This window comes from Lepus europaeus, chromosome 5 (genome assembly GCF_033115175.1).
Source record: "Lepus europaeus isolate LE1 chromosome 5, mLepTim1.pri, whole genome shotgun sequence".
Taxonomy (NCBI): Eukaryota; Metazoa; Chordata; class Mammalia; order Lagomorpha; family Leporidae; genus Lepus; species Lepus europaeus.
Genome location: NC_084831.1, coordinates 157,878,217 through 157,899,251, shown reverse-complemented (window position 1 = coordinate 157,899,251; position 21,035 = coordinate 157,878,217). Strand labels below are relative to the sequence as shown.

Here is a 21,035-nt window from a genome sequence, read left to right as displayed (position 1 = left end):
TTTGAAGTACAACTTTTATCTCCAGATTCAAATTAATCTAACAAAATCCTTTTCTAGAGGTTCTGAAGAGTCCTAAACAAGCTAAAGCTTCACCTGTCACCTTATTGTTTTAATTTCCATAAACTTTGAAGAAAGGATTTCTAAGTAAAGATAAACCTTAATATGGACATGGCTGCATTATCACTAATTCAAAATTGATTTTAATATTAATTGAAGCATATTAGCTTAGATTGGATTTTGAACTTGGAGAAGCATGCCACCTTATCTAAAAGGAATATAAGCAGTCATCATTACAATAGTTACAATTTAAAATGGTTGATATATAGCAAACCCTGAATTGAAAGCTTTTATGTGCATTATCTCCTTGAATCTTCACTTTATGGGACAGGTTCCTGTTTCAGAACTAAAGATACCAGGAAGGGTCAGTACTAGGATATCCACCCAGCTCCCTTTGATCTCCGAGGCTGCTTTGATGAACTACAGCTAGAAAGATAAAAAATCTAAATTAGATTAGTCATAGTGCCCCTCTGTCAGAGCTATTATGCTTGGTTGGGAGAGATGAAAGAAGAAATCTTTTTACATAATCAAAAAATTTTTAATAAAATAATTTTTTTAAAAAAATATATAATAAAGGCCGGCGCCACGGCTCACCAGGTTAATCCTCCGCCTGCGGCGCCAGCACCCCGGATTCTAGTCCCGGTTGGGGCGCCAGATTCTGTCCCGGTTGCCCCTCTTCCAGGCCAGCTCTCTGCTTTAGCCCAGGAGTGCAGTGGAGGATGGCCCAAGTGCTTGGACCCTGCACCCACATGGGAGACTAGGAGAAGCACCTGGCTCCTGGCTTTGGATCGGCATGGTGTGCAGGCCACAGAGCTCCGGCCAGAGCGGCCATTGGGGGGTGAACCAACGGAAAAGGAAGACCTTTGCCTCTCTCTCTCTCTCTCTCTCTCTCTCTCACTGTCCACTCTGCCTGTCAAAAAAATAAAAAATTAAAAAAAAAAAACACTTTAAGACACCTGATGTTTGACTCAATCCAGTTTATATATGGGAAGGAACTCTTCATACCCATTCATTTCTCTCTGAATGAATTTTTTTTTCTTTTTTTTTTTTCTTTTTGACAGGCAGAGTGGATGGTGAGAGAGACAGAGAGAAAGGTCTTCCTTTTTGCCGTTGGTTCACCCTCCAATGGCCGCTGCGGCCAGCTCACCACGCTGATCCGAAGCCAGGAGCCAGGTGCTTCTCCTGGTCTCCCATGCGGGTGCAGGGCCCAAGCACTTGGGCCATCCTCCACTGCCTTCCCGGGCCATAGCAGAGAGCTGGCCTGGAAGAGGGGCAACCGGGATAGAATCCGGCACCCCAAGCGGGACTAGAACCCGGTGTGCCGGCGCCGCAAGGCAGAGGATTAGCCTGTTAAGCCACGGCGCCGGCTGAATGAATTCTAAAATATTTGATTTGATTATTTTCTTTCTTAGGACCAACTATTAGAATTAACCCTATAGTTATTTACTGTGTTCCTTATTTATATGACACTTGATATATTTAATGATTATTTAGAATGTAAAGACTTCCTTAAGGGTACAAAGCTTTTCTTATTAGCTGACAATATTTTTACCCATATAATTAATGCTCAGTTTTCTTCGATATCATAAAGTTTGCCTCACAGCTTACCTCTTATTCAGAGACTGATGGATCCTCTGAATTATGTTTGGATCAGCAATTGCTTATAGCCTCATAGTGACACACTGTTATATAATCTATGCTTGTGATAGTGTGTATGCATGTGTGTGTGTTTTTACCTTTTTATTTTCTATTTTCTAATTTACTTCTTTAAAACTGCTGTAATCATATAATCTTGATATAACATATGTATATTACATATATTTTCTATCACATTTGGTTAAAGTAGTGATTATTTTATTTTATTTTATGTATTTGAGAGACAAAGAGCTTCCATCTACTGGTTCACTCTGGATGCCTGCAGCAGCCAGAGCTGGGAGGCACAGGCTCAGTTCAGGCCTCCCACGCAGGCAGCAGGAACGCAGCTACTTGACCATCACTGCTGGCTCCCAGGGTCGCCCTGGCAGAAAGCTGGAGTCAAGAGCCAGAGCTGGGAATCAACCCCAGTGTGCTGATGTGAGAAGAGGCATCTCAACCACCAGACTAAATACCCTCCTGATAAGACTCTTTAGATCAAGTATATACCAATTATATACCATTTGGAGTAAAATTTCTTCCTTTGAAAGTTAACCAAAAACTCTCAAATCTTGAGCAATTGTTGGTTTGCAACATAAGACTGTCATGCTAACCTCTCTTGGCTTTGAAAATTCTAATACCTCTTTTAAGAAATGTGACTAAAATTTCCTTGTGAGGGCAGGGCAAACTGATCATACCTCTTGTACTTGGTAGCTGTTAAGTTTCTTGGACATCAGTTTTAGATGATTTCCAAGGTTTACTAAATGCTAAACTATGAAAAATCTATATCTTGGGGCTGGTGCTGTGGCGCAGCAGGTTAAGGCCCTGGCCTGAAGCGCCGGCATCCTATATGGGCACCAGTTCTAGTCTCAGCTACTCCTCTTCCGATCCAGCCCTCTGCTATGGCCTGGGAAAGCAGGTTCAAGTCCTTGGGCCCCTGCACCCATGTGGGAGACCTGGAAGAAGCTCCTGGCTCCTGGCTTCAGATAGGTGCAGCTCTGGCCGTTGCAGCCATCTGGGGAGTGAATCAGCAGATGGAAGACCTCTCTCTTTATCTCTGCCTCACCCTGTAACTCTGTCTTTCAAATAAACAAAATAAATCTTTAAAAAAAAAATAAATATAATATTAATGCATGAAAATAATTTTTTCAACCCTGGCCTTTTTCCCTTCTGATCTTTTCATGCAACATGTACTGTAGTTAACAGATTTTATGCTGAACCTTAGAAAAATTCAATGTATTGCCCAGTGAAAATAAGAAATAAATATTAGCTATTCTAGAAAACTAACAAATATTGATATTCTGGTTAAACTTGATTTAGAAATTAAGCTTCATAGATCTGTTTCATGCAGAGGCAAACATTTACAAATGCTCTGTATTAACATTGTGTGGAAAATGACCCAACGCAGTCTAACTACTTCAGGATGAAAAGGAATTATCATTTCTTTTATGAGAGTGTGTTGTAAGCTCTGACTTGGAATTATTACCATTCATCCTTCAGGAAATTTTAAAGAAATTAATGGGTCTTAGGAAGAACGTTCCTTGGGGGCTTACTTCTCTCTCTTGTTAATTGCACATGTTCCTCTCTCTTGATTTACAAAGCTTAAATGCAGAAGTAAAGTTCTCCTAATACTACCATCTTCTCTCCCTCTCCTTCCCTCCTGTAGGTGTACCAACATTCGACCAGGAGAGACTGGAATGGATGTAACAAGCCGCTGCACTCTTGGAGACCCCAACAAACTGCCAGAAGGGGTTCCCCAACCTGCCCGCATGCCCTACATCTCAGACAAGCACCCTCGACAGACCTTGGAAGTTATTAACCTTCTGAGAAAGCACCGGGAGCTCTGCGATGTGGTTCTAGTTGTGGGAGCTAAGAAAATATATGCCCACCGAGTCATCTTGTCAGCCTGCAGTCCCTACTTCCGAGCTATGTTCACAGGAGAACTGGCAGAGAGCCGTCAGACCGAAGTCGTGATCCGAGACATAGATGAGAGGGCCATGGAACTCCTGATTGACTTTGCGTATACTTCCCAGATAACTGTAGAAGAGGGCAATGTGCAGACCCTTCTGCCAGCTGCTTGCCTCCTCCAGCTGGCAGAAATACAGGAGGCCTGCTGCGAATTCCTGAAGAGACAATTAGATCCTTCTAACTGCCTGGGCATTCGGGCTTTTGCTGATACACATTCATGTCGTGAGTTGCTAAGGATAGCAGACAAGTTCACTCAACATAACTTCCAAGAGGTGAGTTGTACTTGGTGGTTTGAACACATTTGTAACCTGTTTGTCAAGAGAGGGATATGAGTTCATAGTCTGCTAACACCTGCCTGAGTATTTGCTGTTGATCCTAACTCATAATGTCATAGAAATAAATTGTTGGCCAGCGCCGTGACTTAACAGGCTAATCCTCCGCCGGCACACTGGGTTCTAGTCCCGGTTGGGGCGCCGGATTCTGTCCCGGTTGCCCCTCTTCCAGGCCAGCTCTCTGCTGTGGCCCAGGAAGGCAGTGGAGGATGGCCCAAGTGCTTGGGCCCTGCACCCACATGGGAGACCAGGAGAAGCACCTGGCTCCTGGCTTCGGATCAGCGCGATGTGCCGGCCGCAGCAGCCATTGGAGGGTGAACCAACGGCAAAAAGGAAGACCTTTCTCTCTGTCTCTCTCTCTCTCACTATCCACTCTGCCTGTCAATAAATAAATAAATAAATAAATTGTTATAAAATCTAATCCTGATTTTTATTTTGGAAGCCAATTTTATGTTTTACCAGCAAAACTTACGGCTTAGGGATTGATTCTCCATACCAGTATTCATAAAAGGCTAATTTACAACCCAAAATACATTTCACTAATTCATAAGAGGATCTGTACCTGATAGAGCACCTGGTGTCAGTCATTTACATAAGGCATTTCTTCCTGGTTACATGAATTATTCAGCAGAACAAATTATAGATTTATTTGGTAAACTAATAATCAGAAAAAAATGAATTCAGATGTTACAAAAGAGTTTTCATTAACAAAAATTTGTGTTAAGTACTATAATACTGTTTTAGCCACTGTGCTTGGGAACATAAGCTATAGCAATGAATAAAAAGCCTAGAGCCTTGGGGGGCTGGCGCTGTGGTTCAGAAGTTAAGCTGCCACCTGCAGTATCAGCATCCCATGTAGGTGCCAGTTCAAGTCCTGGCTGTTCCACTTCCCATTCAGCTCCCTGAAAATGTGCCTGAGAAAACAGCAGAGAATGGCCTAAGTGCTTGGGTACCTGCCCCCATGCGAGAGACCCAGATGAAACTCCTGGCTGCAGCCTGGCCCTGCTCTCACTGTTACAGCCATCTGGAGAGTGAACCAGCAGATGGAAGATCTCTCTCTCTCTCTCTCTCTCTAACTCTGCCTTTCAAAAATAAGTAAATAAATCTTTTTCTTTTTTTAAAAAAAGGACAAAATCTAGGGTCTAGGTATTCATGGAATTTATAAGCTGGCAGGGAAGATAGCCATTGAATGTACAATTATACAAATAATTAATTACAGTTAATGAGTGCTATAAAAGAGCAGTCCTGGATGATTTAAATGTATGAAACAGAGAGATGTAACTCTGTGAATTGACTCATACAAAATCCTGAAACATTAATAAGTGAATGCATTTGAAGAACTAAAAAAAAAAAGTGAAACAGATTTCAGGGGAGGATATTACATAATGATTTCACAGAAGAGGTTTATATCACATTAGAACTTATAAACCTTGTTAAGAATTTGAGATATAATCTTAAAAGCAATATAAAACCATTAAAGGGTGTTAAGCAAAAGAACAGCATGGTCCATTTTATTTATACTTTTAATATCAACCTGTCCGACAGGATAATCTCCAATGGATCAAAGACTTAAACAAAGTGAAACCATGAAAATATTAGAAGATGACATGGAGCAATTTCTTTATAATATTGAAATGAAGAAAGCCTTAAATTGACAAATCAAGAGAGATAAAAGCTTAAATTAATAAATTCAACTGTGTAAAAACAAAGTTTTCCTCATGGTAAAACAAAATCACAATAACAAGGCAGAAGTCAAAGAAAAACTGAGGGGAAATATTTTCAACTCATAACAGACAAAAGGCTAATTTCCATAATACATCAAGAGTTCTTATTGGTCAATAACCCAAACTTAAAAGAAAAAAGAGTAGAAAAGAAAAGGAAATTCATATTGCCTTAAATATCTGAAAATCTGGTCACATTTATTGAAAATAACTAAAACACAAAATTGCACCAAAATACCATTAACTATTCAGAACTTTGTACAGTCTGTTGGCATGGTAGCAGGGAAATAGGTTCATTGCTAGTATGAATTTGAAGTTTGTCAGTATCTGTTAAAATTGTATACTTTTTTGCACACTGTTTATGATCCAGCAGTCCTACTTCTAGGAATTTGTACTCTATGTACTAAAGGGTGGCACAGTGTAAGGAGATAAGATCATGGTTTCTGTTTCAGAAATGTACAGTTTGGGACATCTTTGAGGTATTTAAGTAGAGATATTGAACAAGCAATTGCTTATGAGTCTATTTCCTAGATAAGATATTAGGCCCAGATTAAAATTTAGGTGTTGTGCCAGCGCCATGACTCAACAGGCTAATCCTACGCCTTGCGGCGCCGGCACACCAGGTTCTAGTCCTGGTCGGGGCGCCAGCTTCTGTCCCGGTTGCCCCTCTTCCAAGCCAGCTCTCTGCTATGGCCCGGGAAGGCAGTGGAGGATGGCCCAAGTGCTTGGGCCCTGCACCCGCATGGGAGACCAGGAGGAAGCACCTGGCTCCTGCCTTCGGACAGCGTGCCAGCTGCGGTGGCCATTGGAGGGTGAACCAACGGCAAAAAGGAAGACCTTTCTCTCTGTCTCTCTCTCTCACTATCCACTCTGCCTGTCAAAAAAAAAAAAAAAAAATTTAGGTGTTGTTGACATAGTAATTAAGCCATGGACTGATTCTTTTTAAGCAAGAGAAAACCCAAGAAGCCATAAAGGAAATGATTGGTAAATTTAATTGCATAAAATATGTAATTTATTTTTTGACAGGCAGAGTTAGACAGTGAGAGAGAGAGACAGAGAGAAAGGTCTTCCTTCCATTGGTTCACCCCACAAATGGCCGCTACGGCTGGTGCGCGGCAGCCGGCGCTCTGTGCCGATCCAAAGCCAGGAGCCAGGTGCTTCTCCTGGTCTCCCATGAATTTTTTTAATAATTAAAACACCATTGGCAAGTCTAAGAAATCAAGGCCAATGCGATCACCTTAGGGGAGGGAGCTAGGAAGAAGAGCCTGAGACTTCCAGTGTTAAGGGTGCTGAGTGAAGGAAGAGTGGGGATAGTTAGAGAAAAGAAATGAAAACTAGAAGCATGGGATCATTAAATGCAGAGGAAAGAACTGTTTTAAGAAGGATGGGATATATTAATATATGAGTATGTATGTATACATGCACTCACACAAGCAGGAATTTTTGGAAATTAATATTAAGCCATTGGGCTTAAGAATTATTACAACATCATAAACATTTTGGTGGTAGTGGTAGAAAAGGAACAGATCATTGAAGCTGAAGAAAATACACTAGACATTTAAAGTCAGTGAAGGAAAGTAGAATTGTTTAGCCAACGTCACTTGGAAAACTGCAATTTGGGGAAACAACAAACTCCTTAGACAGATGAAATTTCCAATGGGTGAATTAATATAATGAAGTGGGCATTTGGCACAGCATTTAAGACACAGCTTGGGATGCCTGCTTCCCGTATTGGAGTGCCTGGGTTTTGGTTCCGCTTTTAATTCTAGCTTCCTGCTAATGTACACCCTGGGAGGCAGCAGGAATTGGCTCAAGTACTTGGGTCCTTGTCACCTGTGTGGGAGACCTGAATTGAATTCCTGGCTCCTGGTTTCAGCCTGGTTCAGCTGACCACTGCAGGCATTTGGGGAGTTAACTAGCAGTTGGAAGGTATCCCTCCTCTCTCTCTGTCTCACTTTCAAATAAATGAAATTTAAATATAAGAAATAAAATTCTGCGGTTAATCATTTGGTATAGCAAGTAAGACACCACATAAGATGCGTGCATCCCATATTAGCCATATTAGCATGCATGGGTTTGAGTCCTGGCTCTGTTTCCAGTTCTACCCTGCTGCCTATGTGGGAGACTCAGATTGGGTTCCTGGCTCCTGGCTTCAGCCTGACCCAGACCTGGCTGTTAGGGGATATTTTGGGAGTGAATTAGCACAAACAAGGTCTCTTTTTCTCTTCCTGTCTCCTCTCCTTTTGAAATAAATTGTTTTAAAAAATAAAATTCTGATTCTAAGAGGTAGTGTTAATAGGCTGAGAGTTAAGATTTAAGCAGGTTACAACCTAGAAGTCATAAAGAAAAAGATTGATAAATCACATAAGCTAAATTTCATTTTTGTAACAGCAGCAGTAAATCCAGAAAACTAAAAAATCAATGTGAAACTTAGAAAACCTATTTGGAGCTTACATGACAAAAAAAAAAAAAGCTTTTTCCCATAAAGCTCATGTAAATTCAATGAGAAAAAAATGAACTGCAGCAGAAAAGATAGCATAAATTATTCGATAAGCAATGTATATAAAACAAAATTTCAAATGGAAAATGGGCATATGAAAGGAAGATCATTAAGCCAAATATCTACCTCTTTCAAGAGTATGCCTTAAATATTTCCTTCTTTGAATAAGTGGACTCGTGGTCTATTTTGTTAATGCTTTTCAAAGACTCAAGATTTTTACTTAGTTAACTCTACTTTTTTTCTCTGTTTTGTTACATTATGGTTTAACTTCTGTTATTTCCTTCCTTCTTGCTTTCTTTTGGCTTCTGCACTCTAACTATTTGAATTAAGAACTTATTTTCATTTTTGTATTCTGAGTATTTAAAGCTATATTTTTTCTCTATTTGCTGCTTTAAGTATATTTAATAGATTTTGGTCTTTAGTGCTTCATTATTGTTTTGCAGAAATTCTGCACTGTGTTTCTCTATTTGGCATCTTCTTTGCTTTTCGGTTTAATTTTTTTCAGTTTATAGGAAGGTTTGTATTTTTGTTCTAGTGATTTATTTTTATAAACTAGAAAAAAGAGCAAATCAAAATGAAAGTAAGTGCAAAGCAGAAAAGAACAATGGCTACAACAAAACTCATTAGTTCTTCCAAAAACCTCTACCTATACTGATAATAAAATGAAGAGGAGACACAAATGACCAGCATTAGGAATGAAAGAGAAAATTTCAGTTACAGATTCTTTATACATCAGAAGGATTATAAAGAAAATATTATGAACAACATTTCACCAATAAATTCAACAAGTAAAATGAAATTCTTCAAAAAACACAAATTGAAGTTGTCCCAGATGTTCACCACTGGAACTCCGGGTTGAGAGGACAAGGTGCGACTGCTAGGAGACTCCTCCACTGCTGCCGGCTCCCAGAGCTCAGCCCTCTGCTAACCCAGCCCAGCTCAGCTCAGTACCAGCTGCCCATGCCTGTCCCTGCCGCAGACCCCAGCGTTACCGTGAATCCTGCCATCTTCATATCCTTACCCGACCTCAGATGCTGCCCGCTGCTCCTGGTAACTTGGGTTTCTGCTCCTGTAACAACTGAAATTACAAATTTTGATACAGAGAATGTAGGTGAAATTTTAAACAATTCTGATTGTTGCTTTAGTGAATTTTTATGCTGACTGGTGTTGTTTCAGCCAGATGTTGCATCCAATTTTTGAGGAAGCTTCTGATGTCATTAAGGAAGAATATGCAAATGAAAATCAAGTAGTGTTTGCCAGAGTTGACTGTGATCAACACTCTGATATAGCCCAAAGAAACAGAATAAGCAAATACCCAACTCAGATTGTCCTGTAACAGGGTGATGATGAAGAGAGGATACAGAGGTCAGTGATCAGTGAAAGTACTTGCAGATTACATCAGGCAACAAAAAAATGACCCAATTCAAGAAACTCAGAATTTAGCGGAAATCAACCCTCTTGATCACAGAAAAAGAAATATCATCGAGTATTTTGAACAAAAGGATTCAGACAACTATAGAGTATTTGAAAGAGTAGTAAGTATGTTGCATGATCACTGTGCCTTCCTTTCTGCATTTGGGGATGTTTCTACAGTGGAGACAGCATAATCTACAACCACCAGGGCATTCTGCTCCAGATACGGTGTACTCAGGATCCATGGCAGGTTTTGATGTGACTTACAATTGGATTCAAAATAAGTGTGTTCCTCTTGTCCAAGAGATAACCTTTGAAAATGGAGAGGAGTTGACAGAGGATTGCCATTTCTTATATTCTCCCATATGGAAGACAACACAGAAAGCTTAGAAATATTCCAGAATGAAGGAGCCCGACAATTAATAAGTGAAAAAGATGCAGTAGCCTTTCTGCATGCAGATTGTGACAGAGTTAGACGTCCTCTTGTGCATATACAGACAACTCCAGCAGGTGGCCCTGTTAGAGCAGTCAACAGCTTCAGGCATGTGTATGTGTGTGCAGACTTCAAGGATGTGTTAATTCCCGGAAACCTCAAGGAATTTGTATTTGACTTACATTCTGGAAAACTACGCAGAGAATTCCATCATGGACCTGATCCAACTAATGCAGCTCCCAGAGAGCAAGTCCAAGATGTAGCAAGCAGTACGTCCACCTGAGAGCTCCTTCCAGAAAGTAGCACCCAGCAAATATAGGTACACTTTATTGAGAGATCGAGGTGAGCTTTAAAAACTTGAGAAACAATTTGCAAGCCTTTTGACAACAACATCAACTTACATGGTAGAAATAGCCTGTATTTTCATAATTCTATGTGTATTTTTGAATAAACTAAAAGACATTTAAAAAAACACAAATTACAAAAACTGGCTTAAAAAATAGGAAACCTGAGCAGTCCTAAATCTATGGAAGAGATTTAATTTATAAGTTAAAAACTTTCCCACAAACAAGACACCAGTAATAGATGGTAAATTTTACAAAGCCGTTAAGGAAAAAAACATACTAATTCTACACAGTCTTCCTGGGAAAGGAAAAAGAAGTTGCCAATTTGTTTTATAAGGCCAAAATTATCCTGTTATCAAGAACACAGGTACCTAAAAACTACAGAACAGTATCTCTGGTGAACCTAAATGTAAAAATTTTTAACAAATATTAATTAATTTCAGAAACTATGAAAAGGGAAATACAACATGACTAAATAGGGTTTAGACTTCACTGATGTTGGCAGTCATTATTTTACAGTTAAAATTTCTCATTCAAACAAATATGACCCAACTTTTCACATGCCTCCTTTAATAGAATTTCCCTGTAAAACCTTATATCTAGGCTTGCTTTTTTGTGAAGTAGTTTATTGATGAGTTTCTCTATTTCCTGTGTGAAATATTTTTCTACTGAGATCATTTGGTTAAAATGCATTTCCCTGGAAATTCATCAACTTTATCTAGATTTTCAAATGTATCTGTAGAGAGATATGCAAAATAATCTTTCATTTTTTTTGAAGATTTATTTATTTTACTTGAAAGAGTTACACAAAAAGAGAAGGAGAGGCAGAGAGAGAGAAGTCTTCCATCCACTGGTTCACTCCCCAGTTGGCCGCAGCTGTGCTGATCCAGAGCTGTGCCAATCTGATGCCTGGAGCCAGGAGCTTCTTCCAGGTCTCCCACGCAGGTGCAGGGGCCCAAGAGCTTAGGCCATCTTCCACTGCTTTCCCAGGCCATAGCAGAGAGCTGGATTGGAAGTGGAGCAGCTGGGACTCAAACCAGCACCCATATGAGACACTGGCACTGCAGGCGGTGGCTTTACCCGCTACACTACAGCATTGGCCCCATCTCTTTAATTTTTAAATTTTTTCACCAACAGTTATTTTACCCCTTACTATTTTACATATGTGTGCTTTTTTGAATTTTTATATACATTTTTATATACTTTGTATTTGAGAAGCATAGAGAAAGATAAGGAGAGACAGACCAATAAAATGAAATCTCCAATCCATTGGTTCAATTCCCAAATGCTCACACTGCCAAGGCTGGGCCAAGTCTAAGCCAGGAGCCTGGAACTCCATTGAGGTCTCACACACGGGTGATGGAAACCCAACCACTTGACCATTGTTTGCTGTCTTCCAGCCCCCAAGTGGAAGACATGGATGAAGCTCCTGGCCTCAGCCTGGCCCAGCACTGGCCACTGGCTGTTTGAGAAGTGAACCAGCGGATGGAAGACCTCTTTCTCTCTCTGTAACTCTTTCAAATAAATAAATAAATAAATCTTAAAAAAAAGAAAAAGAAGAGAGAAAAGAAAAGAAAAAGTTTTCTATGCTGTGAAGGTTAACACAGCTACTGGGCACCAAATGTGGCTCTGGACTTTATAACCCCCAGCATGGGGTTGCCAAATAAAATACAAGGCCAGTTAAGTTTAAATTCCAGGTAAACAGGATTTCTTTATCATAACTCTTAGCATAATGTCCTGTATTTTTATTTGCTAAATTTATCAACCCTACCACAGAGTAATCGTGCACCCTGATTACTAAGTACCTGATGAGCAACCTCAGCTAAACTGTAAAGCCTACCTGTTTAATTTCCTGAGCCCCAGAAAGTCTCAGATAATTTTGAATACTGTGTCATAAAAATTGAAGGGTTTAGGGGCAGTGCTGTGGCATAGTAGGTTAAGCCTCTGCCTGCAGTGCCAGCATCCTATATGGGCACCAGTTCATGTCCCAGCTGCTCCTCTCCCCATTCAGCTCTCTGCAATGGCCTGGGGAAGCAGTGGAAGATGGCTTAAATGTTTGGGCCCCTACACCCACGGAGACCCAGAATAAGCTCCTGGCTCCTGGCTTCAGCTCCGGCCGTTGTAGCCATTTGGGGCATGAACCAGCAGATGGAAGATTCTCTCTCTCTCTCTCTCTCTCTCTGTAACCCTGCCTCTCAAATAAATAAATCTTTAAAAAAAAATTGAAATGTTTCTTAGTAATTTCTACTATAACTGACCTTATGATCCCTGTTTTAAGATTTGCACTTTTGCCAGCGCCGTGGCTCAACAGGCTAATCCTACGCCTAGCGGCGCCAGCACACCGGGTTCTAGTCCCGGTCGGGGTGCCGGATCCTGTCCCGGTTGCCCCTCTTCCAGGCCAGCTCTCTGCTGTGGCCCGGGAGTGCAGTGGAGGATGGCCCAAGTGCTTGGGCCCTGGACCCACATGGGAGACCAGGAGAAGCACCTGGCTCCTGCCTTCGGATCAGCGCGGTGCGCTGGCCGCAGTACGCTGGCCACGGCGGCCATTGGAGGGTGAACCAACAGCAAAAAGGAAGACCTTTCTCCCTGTTTCTCTCTCTCACTGTCCACTCTGCCTGTCAAAAAAAAAAAAAGATTTGCACTTTTTTCTAATATATTTGAAGAAAGCATTCTTAAATCAAGTACTCAAGTTGTTGTCATGACCTATCACATTCTGGTAACCATTCTGGCTTTCCGATGAGCATAAAAAATAACCCTGCCCCTAGAGAATCCATTGTCTGCACTGGAAGCAGCACAACAAGAATTAGCTCCTAGCTGTGCTGATAGACATCACATGTGGCACAGTCTCCTGCGGGATAGAACGCACATGTGCAGGGGCGCAGTGCCTTTTCCTCCTCTGCATTGCGCTGTGTCCCTTCTACCTTATGGCCTTATACCGTCCTGGAATGTGTGACTGCCCTGCACAACAAGCGATATCCATGTTGCCTTTTCTTCTCCATTCCTGCAGTTCCCTAGCCTTGGATAAAGATATGGTATCCGTGTGTTTGTAGTATCTCACTGGCAAATATATCGGACTGCTTTGGTCCTCAGGTGATTTCATTGGTCTGATTCCACCCCCACCCCCATTATATTCATGCTAGCTTGCAGAATTGCTCACACTCTATTTTTTTTTTTTAATTGACCCCTTGATCCTTCTGCCCTAGACACTGCCCTTCTAGCGACTAATCTTTGTCTGAAAACTTCTCCTGGCTTGTTTATGCCTCTTTTATATTTCTGGCATAAGTTGTTGTAGTTAATTTGGCTTTTTTTGATTATAAGGTTTTATTTTGATCTTTAAGAAAAAAAGTTGCTTGCATCACAAATGATTGTTTTTACTAAATTTTACTTTCATCTTCTGCTTTTATAATTTTCTTTTCATAGTATTATTTTAAACTTAAGCTTCTTTGTAGAATAGATCTTTGCTCCATAACTGTGTAGGAAAATACTGAGCAGTGGTATTATGGCACATTGGGTTAAGCCTCCACTTGTGGTGCCAGCATCACATACTCCAGTGCCAGTTCCAGTACTGCCTGCTCTGCCTCAAATCCAGCTTCCAGCCAGTGTACTTGGGAAGGCAATGGAAGATGGCCCAAGTACTGAGGAACCTGTTACCCGTGTTAGGGGACCTAGATGGAGTCCCTGGCTCTTGGCCTTGGCTTGGCCCAGACCTGGCTATTGCAGCCATTTGGGGAGTGAACTGGCAGATGGAAGTACTCGCTCACTCTCTCTATTGCTCTGCCTTTCAAAACAAGTAAATGAATCTTTCAGAAAAAAAAAGAAAAGAAAAAATATTCACACAGTTTTTTTTTTTTTATTCTTACCTTTGAACAGGTGATGGAAAGCGAAGAGTTCATGTTGCTTCCAGCCAATCAGCTTATTGATATAATATCCAGTGATGAGCTCAACGTTCGCAGTGAGGAACAAGTGTTCAATGCAGTAATGGCCTGGGTCAAATACAGTATTCAAGAAAGACGTCCTCAGTTACCCCAGGTAATAATAGGCATGCTTTTCTAAAGTAGAAGAAATAATGCATATTTGTCTTGTGAAAAGGAAACAGTTATCACTCTCTGTTTTATTAGACTGTGAGGAAGTCCCTCTGGGAAGCGTTTTGACTATGTATCATCGTGAACCTCTCGCTCTATTGCAAACCCTCTGTTTTGGAACAGTGTTGCATCTCAGCTGTAGCACAATTCAAAGCCTAAGTTGTATAAAATGAACAAAAGAAATCAAGGATGCTTCTTTCCCTATGGAGTGGACATCCTACCACATGCTTCCCATCCCTATAAGCTGGAAATCCTAAAACACTTCGGAGAGTAAAGGGAAGAATTGGGACATAGGCGATCACTGAGTGAAATGTTCAAGGCCCCTCCTTGTTATTATGTAGTCCACTGTTATCCACAGGGGTACGTTCCAATACATCCCTCAGATTCCTGAAACCTCACGTAGTACCAAAGCCCATGTATGTTATGATAAAGTTTAATTTATAAATTAGGTACAATAAGAGATTAACAATCATAATAAACTACAATTAAAGCAATGTAGTATGATAGTTATTTAAAACGTAGGAATTTTTTATTTCCAGAATTTTCTGTGTAGTATTTTCAGACCACAGCTGACCACAAGTAACTGGAATTGAGGACGTGAGGGAGTTGTAGCAGAGTCTGACAGTTCAACAGCTTATTCTTCTAGATTGTTAATCCATTTCAGTCCAGATACCGAAGAGTTTGTAACAGGTTGCTGAGAACTTAAAATAGCATCCTAGAATGCTATTAGTGTGCTTTCAGTTTTCTGATTATTCTCCATCACTGAATTGTTAGAATAAATTTAATTTAGTTTTGAAATGTATGCCTTCCCTCCTCCTCCTTTGTTTATCATGTTCAATTAGATCTCAAAACAGGTGAAGCACAGTAGGGGAGCCTGGATCATGCGTTTCTTTAAATCTTACGGGAGGAGCTCTTGGCTTTAACAGCTTTCATTATCTTGTAGGTGCTGCAGCATGTGCGTTTGCCTTTGCTTAGTCCCAAGTTCCTGGTGGGCACAGTAGGTTCTGATCCCCTCATCAAAAGTGATGAAGAGTGCAGGTACGAATGACCCTGGCTGGGAAGAGTCAACAACCAGACATCCCTGTTTTCTCCTAATTTCCTTATTTGGATTGCTTCCTAAATATTGCATTTCTTTTTTTTTTTTTTCTTTTTTTTTTTTTTTGACAGGCAGAGTGGACAGTGAGAGAGAGACAGAGAGAAAGGTCTTCCTTTTTGCCGTTGGTTCACCCTCCAATGGCCGCCGCGGCCAGCGCGCTGCACTGCGCTGATCCAAAGCCAAGAGCCAGGTGCTTCTATTTAGCCTATTGAGCCGCGGCGCCGGCCAATATTGCATTTCTTATTGCTGGAACCAAGGCAATATTTAACAGATTTTTCTTCTGGGCTAAGGTCAAGAAGAGGAAAAGGCAAAATTTTTGACAGAATTGCACTTCCAGTGGTTTTTTGTTGTTGTTGTTTTTGTAAGATTTATTTATGTATCTAAAAGTCAGAGTTACACAGAGATAGAAGGAGAAGCAGAGAGAGAGAGGTCTTCCATTCACTGGTTCACTCCCCAATTGGCCACAACAGCTGGAGCCATGCTGATCCGAAGGTAGGAGCCAGGAGCTTCTTCCTGGTCTCCCACGTGGGTGCAGGGACCCAGGGACTTGGGCCATCTTCTACTGTTTTCCCAGGCCATAGCAGAGAGCTGGATCGGAAGTGGAGCAGCCAGGACACAAACCAGCGCCCAAATGAGATGCCGACACTGCAGGTGGAGGCTTTACCCGCTACACCACAGTGCTGGCCCCTCCAGTGTTTTTTTTTTATGTGTACTGCTTATTGGTATAGAAGCAGCAATAAAGAGAGGGAGTTAAAAGATTTCAATGCAAGCTTGAATTTGAAGAGGCAGTTCTTGGCCATTTTTTTCCTGAAATAAATTGAGTAATGCCGTTTACTCTGTCAGTGAGCACTTTTCTTTCCGTCATATCTAGCAGAGAATAGGACTAGCCTGGCCTTCTAAGATGATGAACTGATTAACTCAGCTTTAGAAAGATTTAAGTACAGCAAGGTGAAGCAGTTTCTAAACAATTTGATTATTATTATTATTAATTTGAAAAGACAGGGAGAGATATCTTCCATCCCCTGGCCTCAACAGCCGAGGTATTCCAGGCTGAAGCCAGGAACCCGCAACTCCATCTAGGTCTCCTGCAAGAGTAGCAGGGCCAAGCCCTTGGGCCGTCTTCCGCTGCCTCCCAGGCACATCATCAGGGAAGTGGATCAGACGTGGAGCAGCTGGGACTCTGACATGGAATGCTGGTGTTACAGGCAGCAGCTTAGCTCGCTGTACTACAACACTGCTCCTCTAAACATGTTTTGACAAAAAAGAAAAGATATTTTTCGAAAGGAGAATACAACTACTCTACTAGGCTGGCTCTATAATATACTCATACACAAGATGTAATGATTTCCAAATTTGACAGATTTTAAGATTTAGCTTCAAATATGCAGCTGGCTGGCATTTTTAACAGCTTTCCTCCAGCATGTTCCAAATATAAAAGTGAAAAAGTCAGTACTCAGAACTCTTCAAACTATATTGACCTTTAATCCTCCCTTGGTGATTAAAGAAATTTGGAATTCTGTCCATCAACTGAGGAGTGGAGGAGTGCACACTCATGTAGAGTCTGAAAACATTTCTCTTGAAAGAAGTAGAGAGAACAGGTATTTGATATGGTGGTTAAGATGCCACTTAGGATGCAGGTGTCCCATATCAGAGTGCCCGGGTTTGAGTTCCAACTCTACTCCCAATGTAGCTCTCTGCTACTATGTACCTTGAGTGACAGCAGGTGATGGCTCAAGTACCTGGGTCCCTGCCATCCACATAGGAGACCTGGCTGGAATGCCAGGCTCTAGCTTTGGTGTGGCCCAGTCCCAGCTGTTGTAGATATTTGGGGAGTAAACCAGTGCATCGAAGACTCTCTGTATTCTCTTTCTGCCTTTAAAATAAATAATATATAAATAAATGAAGTTTAGAGTAGAATAATGCTTGCCAAATGCTATGGAGAGTAGGGGAAAAGGAAGGAAGGAGAAAAGATGGTCGACAGGAACTAGTAGGATGACTACAGATAATGATAATGTACTACATATTTTTTTAAAGCTAGAAGAAGGGTTTTTAATTTTTTCAACAAAGAAATTATAAATGTCTGAGGTGATAGATAAGCTTACCCTGATTTGAACATTATAAAACATAGAAATCACATAGTGCCCCGTAAGTACAATTTTTATGAAATTATCCCTGACTTTAGAACAGAAGTAGGACATGTGGATTTGCTCACATTTCTTGTATAATCCAAGACCTGTTCCTTTAACAGGAGATGCTAAAGGGGAAAGAAGCAGATAAATGGTAATTACTTCCCCTAAATATTTGCAATAGCAAGAAGGAAAACCATATGGTGAACTCTAAAGAAACGATACATGGGTATGCTTTCCTGACTAAACATAAAACAGATTGCACTGGTTTTGATGTAGAGTACAGGAACCTATGAAGTAGCTTTCTTCTGTGCTTGTTTATTTGTTTTATTATTTGAGATTCAGGAGAGATGGTGAGCACTCCCATCTGCTGGTTCACTTCCCAAATGCCTGAAACAGCCTGGGGAAAGTGAGAGCTGGGGATCTGGTCTCCCACGTGGGTAGCAGGAACCCAATTTCTTGGGCCATCACTGCTGTCCCCTCACTGGTCTTTATCAGCAGGAAGCTGGAGTCAGGAGCCAGAGCTCGACATCAAACCCAGGCACTTCAGTATCTTCACTTTCCAGGCTAAGCACTGGCCCCATAGTCATTTTATTTATTTATTTTGAAAGACGCAGGCAGACAGAAATCTTCTATCTCCTGGTTCACTCTCCAGATTCTTTCATAGCCAGGATTGAGCCGACCTGAAGACAAAAGCCTGGTATTCAATTCATGCCTCCCACGTGAGCAGCAGGAACCCAAGAACTTGAACCATCGCCTGCTGCCTCCCAGAGAACTCATTAGCAGGAAGCTGGAATAGACAGAGAACTTGAACCTACATACTCTGTTATAGGACTTGGGCATCTTATTTGCTGTGCCAAACACCCACCCCTGAAGTCACTTTTTTTTTTAAATTTTATTTATTTATTTATTTATTTTTTGACAGGCAGAGTGGGTAGTGAGAGAGAGAGACAGAGAGAAAGGTCTTCCTCTTTGCCGTTGGTTCACCCCACAATGGCCGCTGCGGACGGCGCATCTCGCTGATCTGAAGCCAGGAGCCAGGTGCTTCTCCTGGTCTCCCATGCGGGTGCAGGGCCCAAGCACTTGGGCCATCCTCCACTGCCTTCCCGGGCCATAGCAGAGAGCTGGCCTGGAAGAGGGGCAACCGGGACAGAATCCGGCGCCCTGACCGGGACTAGAACCTGGTGTGCCGGCGCTGCAAGGCGGAGGATTAGCCTATTGAGCCACGGTGCCAGCCTGAAGTCACTTTTAAAAGAAGACCCAGGGGGCCAGCGCTGTGGCATAGCAGGTAAAGCCACCGCCTACAGTGCCAGCATCCCTTATGGACACTGGTTCAAGTCCCAGCTGCTCCACTTCCTATCCGGCTCTCTGCTGTAGCCTGGGAAAGCAGTGGCAGATGGCCGAAGTCCTTGGGCCCCTGCACCCTCATGGGAGACTCGGAAGAAGCTCCTGGCTCCTGGCTTCAGATCGGCACAGCTCCAGCCATTGCGACCACCTAGAGAGTGAAACAGCGGATGGAAGACCTCTTTCTCCCTCTCTCTCCCTCCCTCTCTCTCTGTCTGCCTCTCCTTCTCTCTCTTTGTAACTCTGCCTTTCAAATAAATAAAGCTTTAATAAATAAATAGACCCGAGGCAGGCATTTGGCCTGGCTGTGAGACATCTGTGTACCACATCACAGTGCCTGGGCTTGGGACTTGGCTCTGCTTCTGATCCCAGCTTGCTGTTATTGTGCACCCTGGGTGTGGTGGGATCCCAGCCAGCCCAGGGGAGACCTGGATTGAGTCCTAACTCCTGGTTTCAGCCTGGCTCAGGCCCTGCCATCACAGGAGTTTGTGGAGTGGGCCAGCAAATGGGACTTCTCTGTCTCCCTCTCTCTATCTCAGATCTCTGTCTGCCTCTCAAATAATATTTTTTTTTTAAGATTTATTTTATTTATTTGAAAGACAGAGTTACAGAGAGAGGTGGAGACAGAGAGAGAGGTCCTCCATCTGCTGGTTCACTCCCCAGATGGCTGCAATGGCTGGAGCTGTGCTGATCCCAAGTCAGGAGCCAGGAGCTTCTTCCAGGTCTCCCACGTGAGTGCAGGGGCCCCTTGGGCCATCTGCCACTGCTTTCCCAGGCCATAGCAGAGAGCTAGATCGGAAGAGGAGCAGCCAGGACTAGAACCGGCACCCATATGGGATACCAGCACTTCAGGCCAGGGCTTTAACCCACTGCGCCACAGCACTGGCCCCTCAAATAATATTTAAAATTCCCAGTGTGTGGACCTTAAGCAAATTACTTTAACCTCTTTGTGCTGCGATTTCTTCATTGGTAAAGTAGGACTAATAGTAGTGTCTACTCCATAAGGCTGCTATGAAAATTAAATGAAAAGGCCGGCGCCGTGGCTAAACAGGCTAATCCTCTGCCTGCGGCACCGGCACACCAGGTTCTAGTCCCGGTTGGGGCACCGGATTCTATCCTGGTTGCCCCTCTTCCAGGCCAGCTCTCTGCTATGGCCCGGGAAGGCAGGGGAGGATGGCCCAAGTGCTTGGGCCCTGCACCCGCATGGGAGACCAGGAGAAGCACCTGGCTCCTGGCTTCAGATCAGCGAGATGCGCCGTCCGCAGCGGCCATTGGAGGGTGAACCAACGGCAAAAAGGAAGACCTTTCTCTCTGTCTCTCTCTCTCACTACCCACTCTGCCTGTCAAAAAGAAAAAAAAATTAAATGAATAAATATATATTAAGAACCTAAAGTGGAGTAGCCCATGACTGTAACTGTTATTAATATTAATCTCTTGCGGGGCTGGCATTGTGGCATAGTATATTCAGCCTCCACCACCTGCAATGCCAGCATCCCATGTGAGCACTGGTTCAAGTCCCGACTGCTCCACTTCTGATCCAGCTCTCAGCTAACATGCCTGGAAGGCAGTGAAAGATGACCCAAGTACTTGGTCTCCTGCCACTCAAGTGGGAGACCCAGATGGAGTTCCAGGCTCCTGGCTTCAGTCTGGCCCAGCCCTAGCTGGGGAATGAACCAGTGGATGGTTATCTTTATGAGAAGCTAGAGAAAGCTCTTGATCACTGACTTAGTTTTTTTGTTTCTGTTTTTGTGTTTAGGATAAATTCAGAAGAAGCCTAAGCAAACAAAGCCTTATAGTGGAAAGTGCATTACTGTGTCTTGCCTGGTACAGGTCTAAGCAGGAATAAATTACTCTTTTTAGTATAGGGTACTATAGAAAATACTTTCAGAATTGAGGGAGAGCGTAATAACAGTTCTGCAGGCACTGAGTGTCTTTAAAGACTCAAACAGGGGTTGGCACTGTGGCATAGTGGGTTAAGCCACTGTCT

At 42.3% G+C, this 21,035-nt stretch overlaps 1 protein-coding gene and 1 pseudogene across 1 annotated transcript in view; both read left to right on the top strand.

Moving 5' to 3' along the window:
* The window catches only part of KLHL20 (kelch like family member 20), a 90,336-nt gene that overhangs the window by 28,273 nt on the left and 41,028 nt on the right, over positions 1–21,035 (top strand). Inside the window, exons 3-5 of the mRNA XM_062193002.1 lie at positions 3,356–3,929; positions 14,271–14,429; positions 15,426–15,520. Of these exons, the coding sequence (XP_062048986.1) occupies positions 3,356–3,929; positions 14,271–14,429; positions 15,426–15,520 (828 nt within the window). The remainder of the gene's footprint in view (positions 1–3,355; positions 3,930–14,270; positions 14,430–15,425; positions 15,521–21,035) is intronic.
* LOC133761187 (endoplasmic reticulum resident protein 44-like) lies at positions 9,167–10,409 on the top strand (annotated as a pseudogene).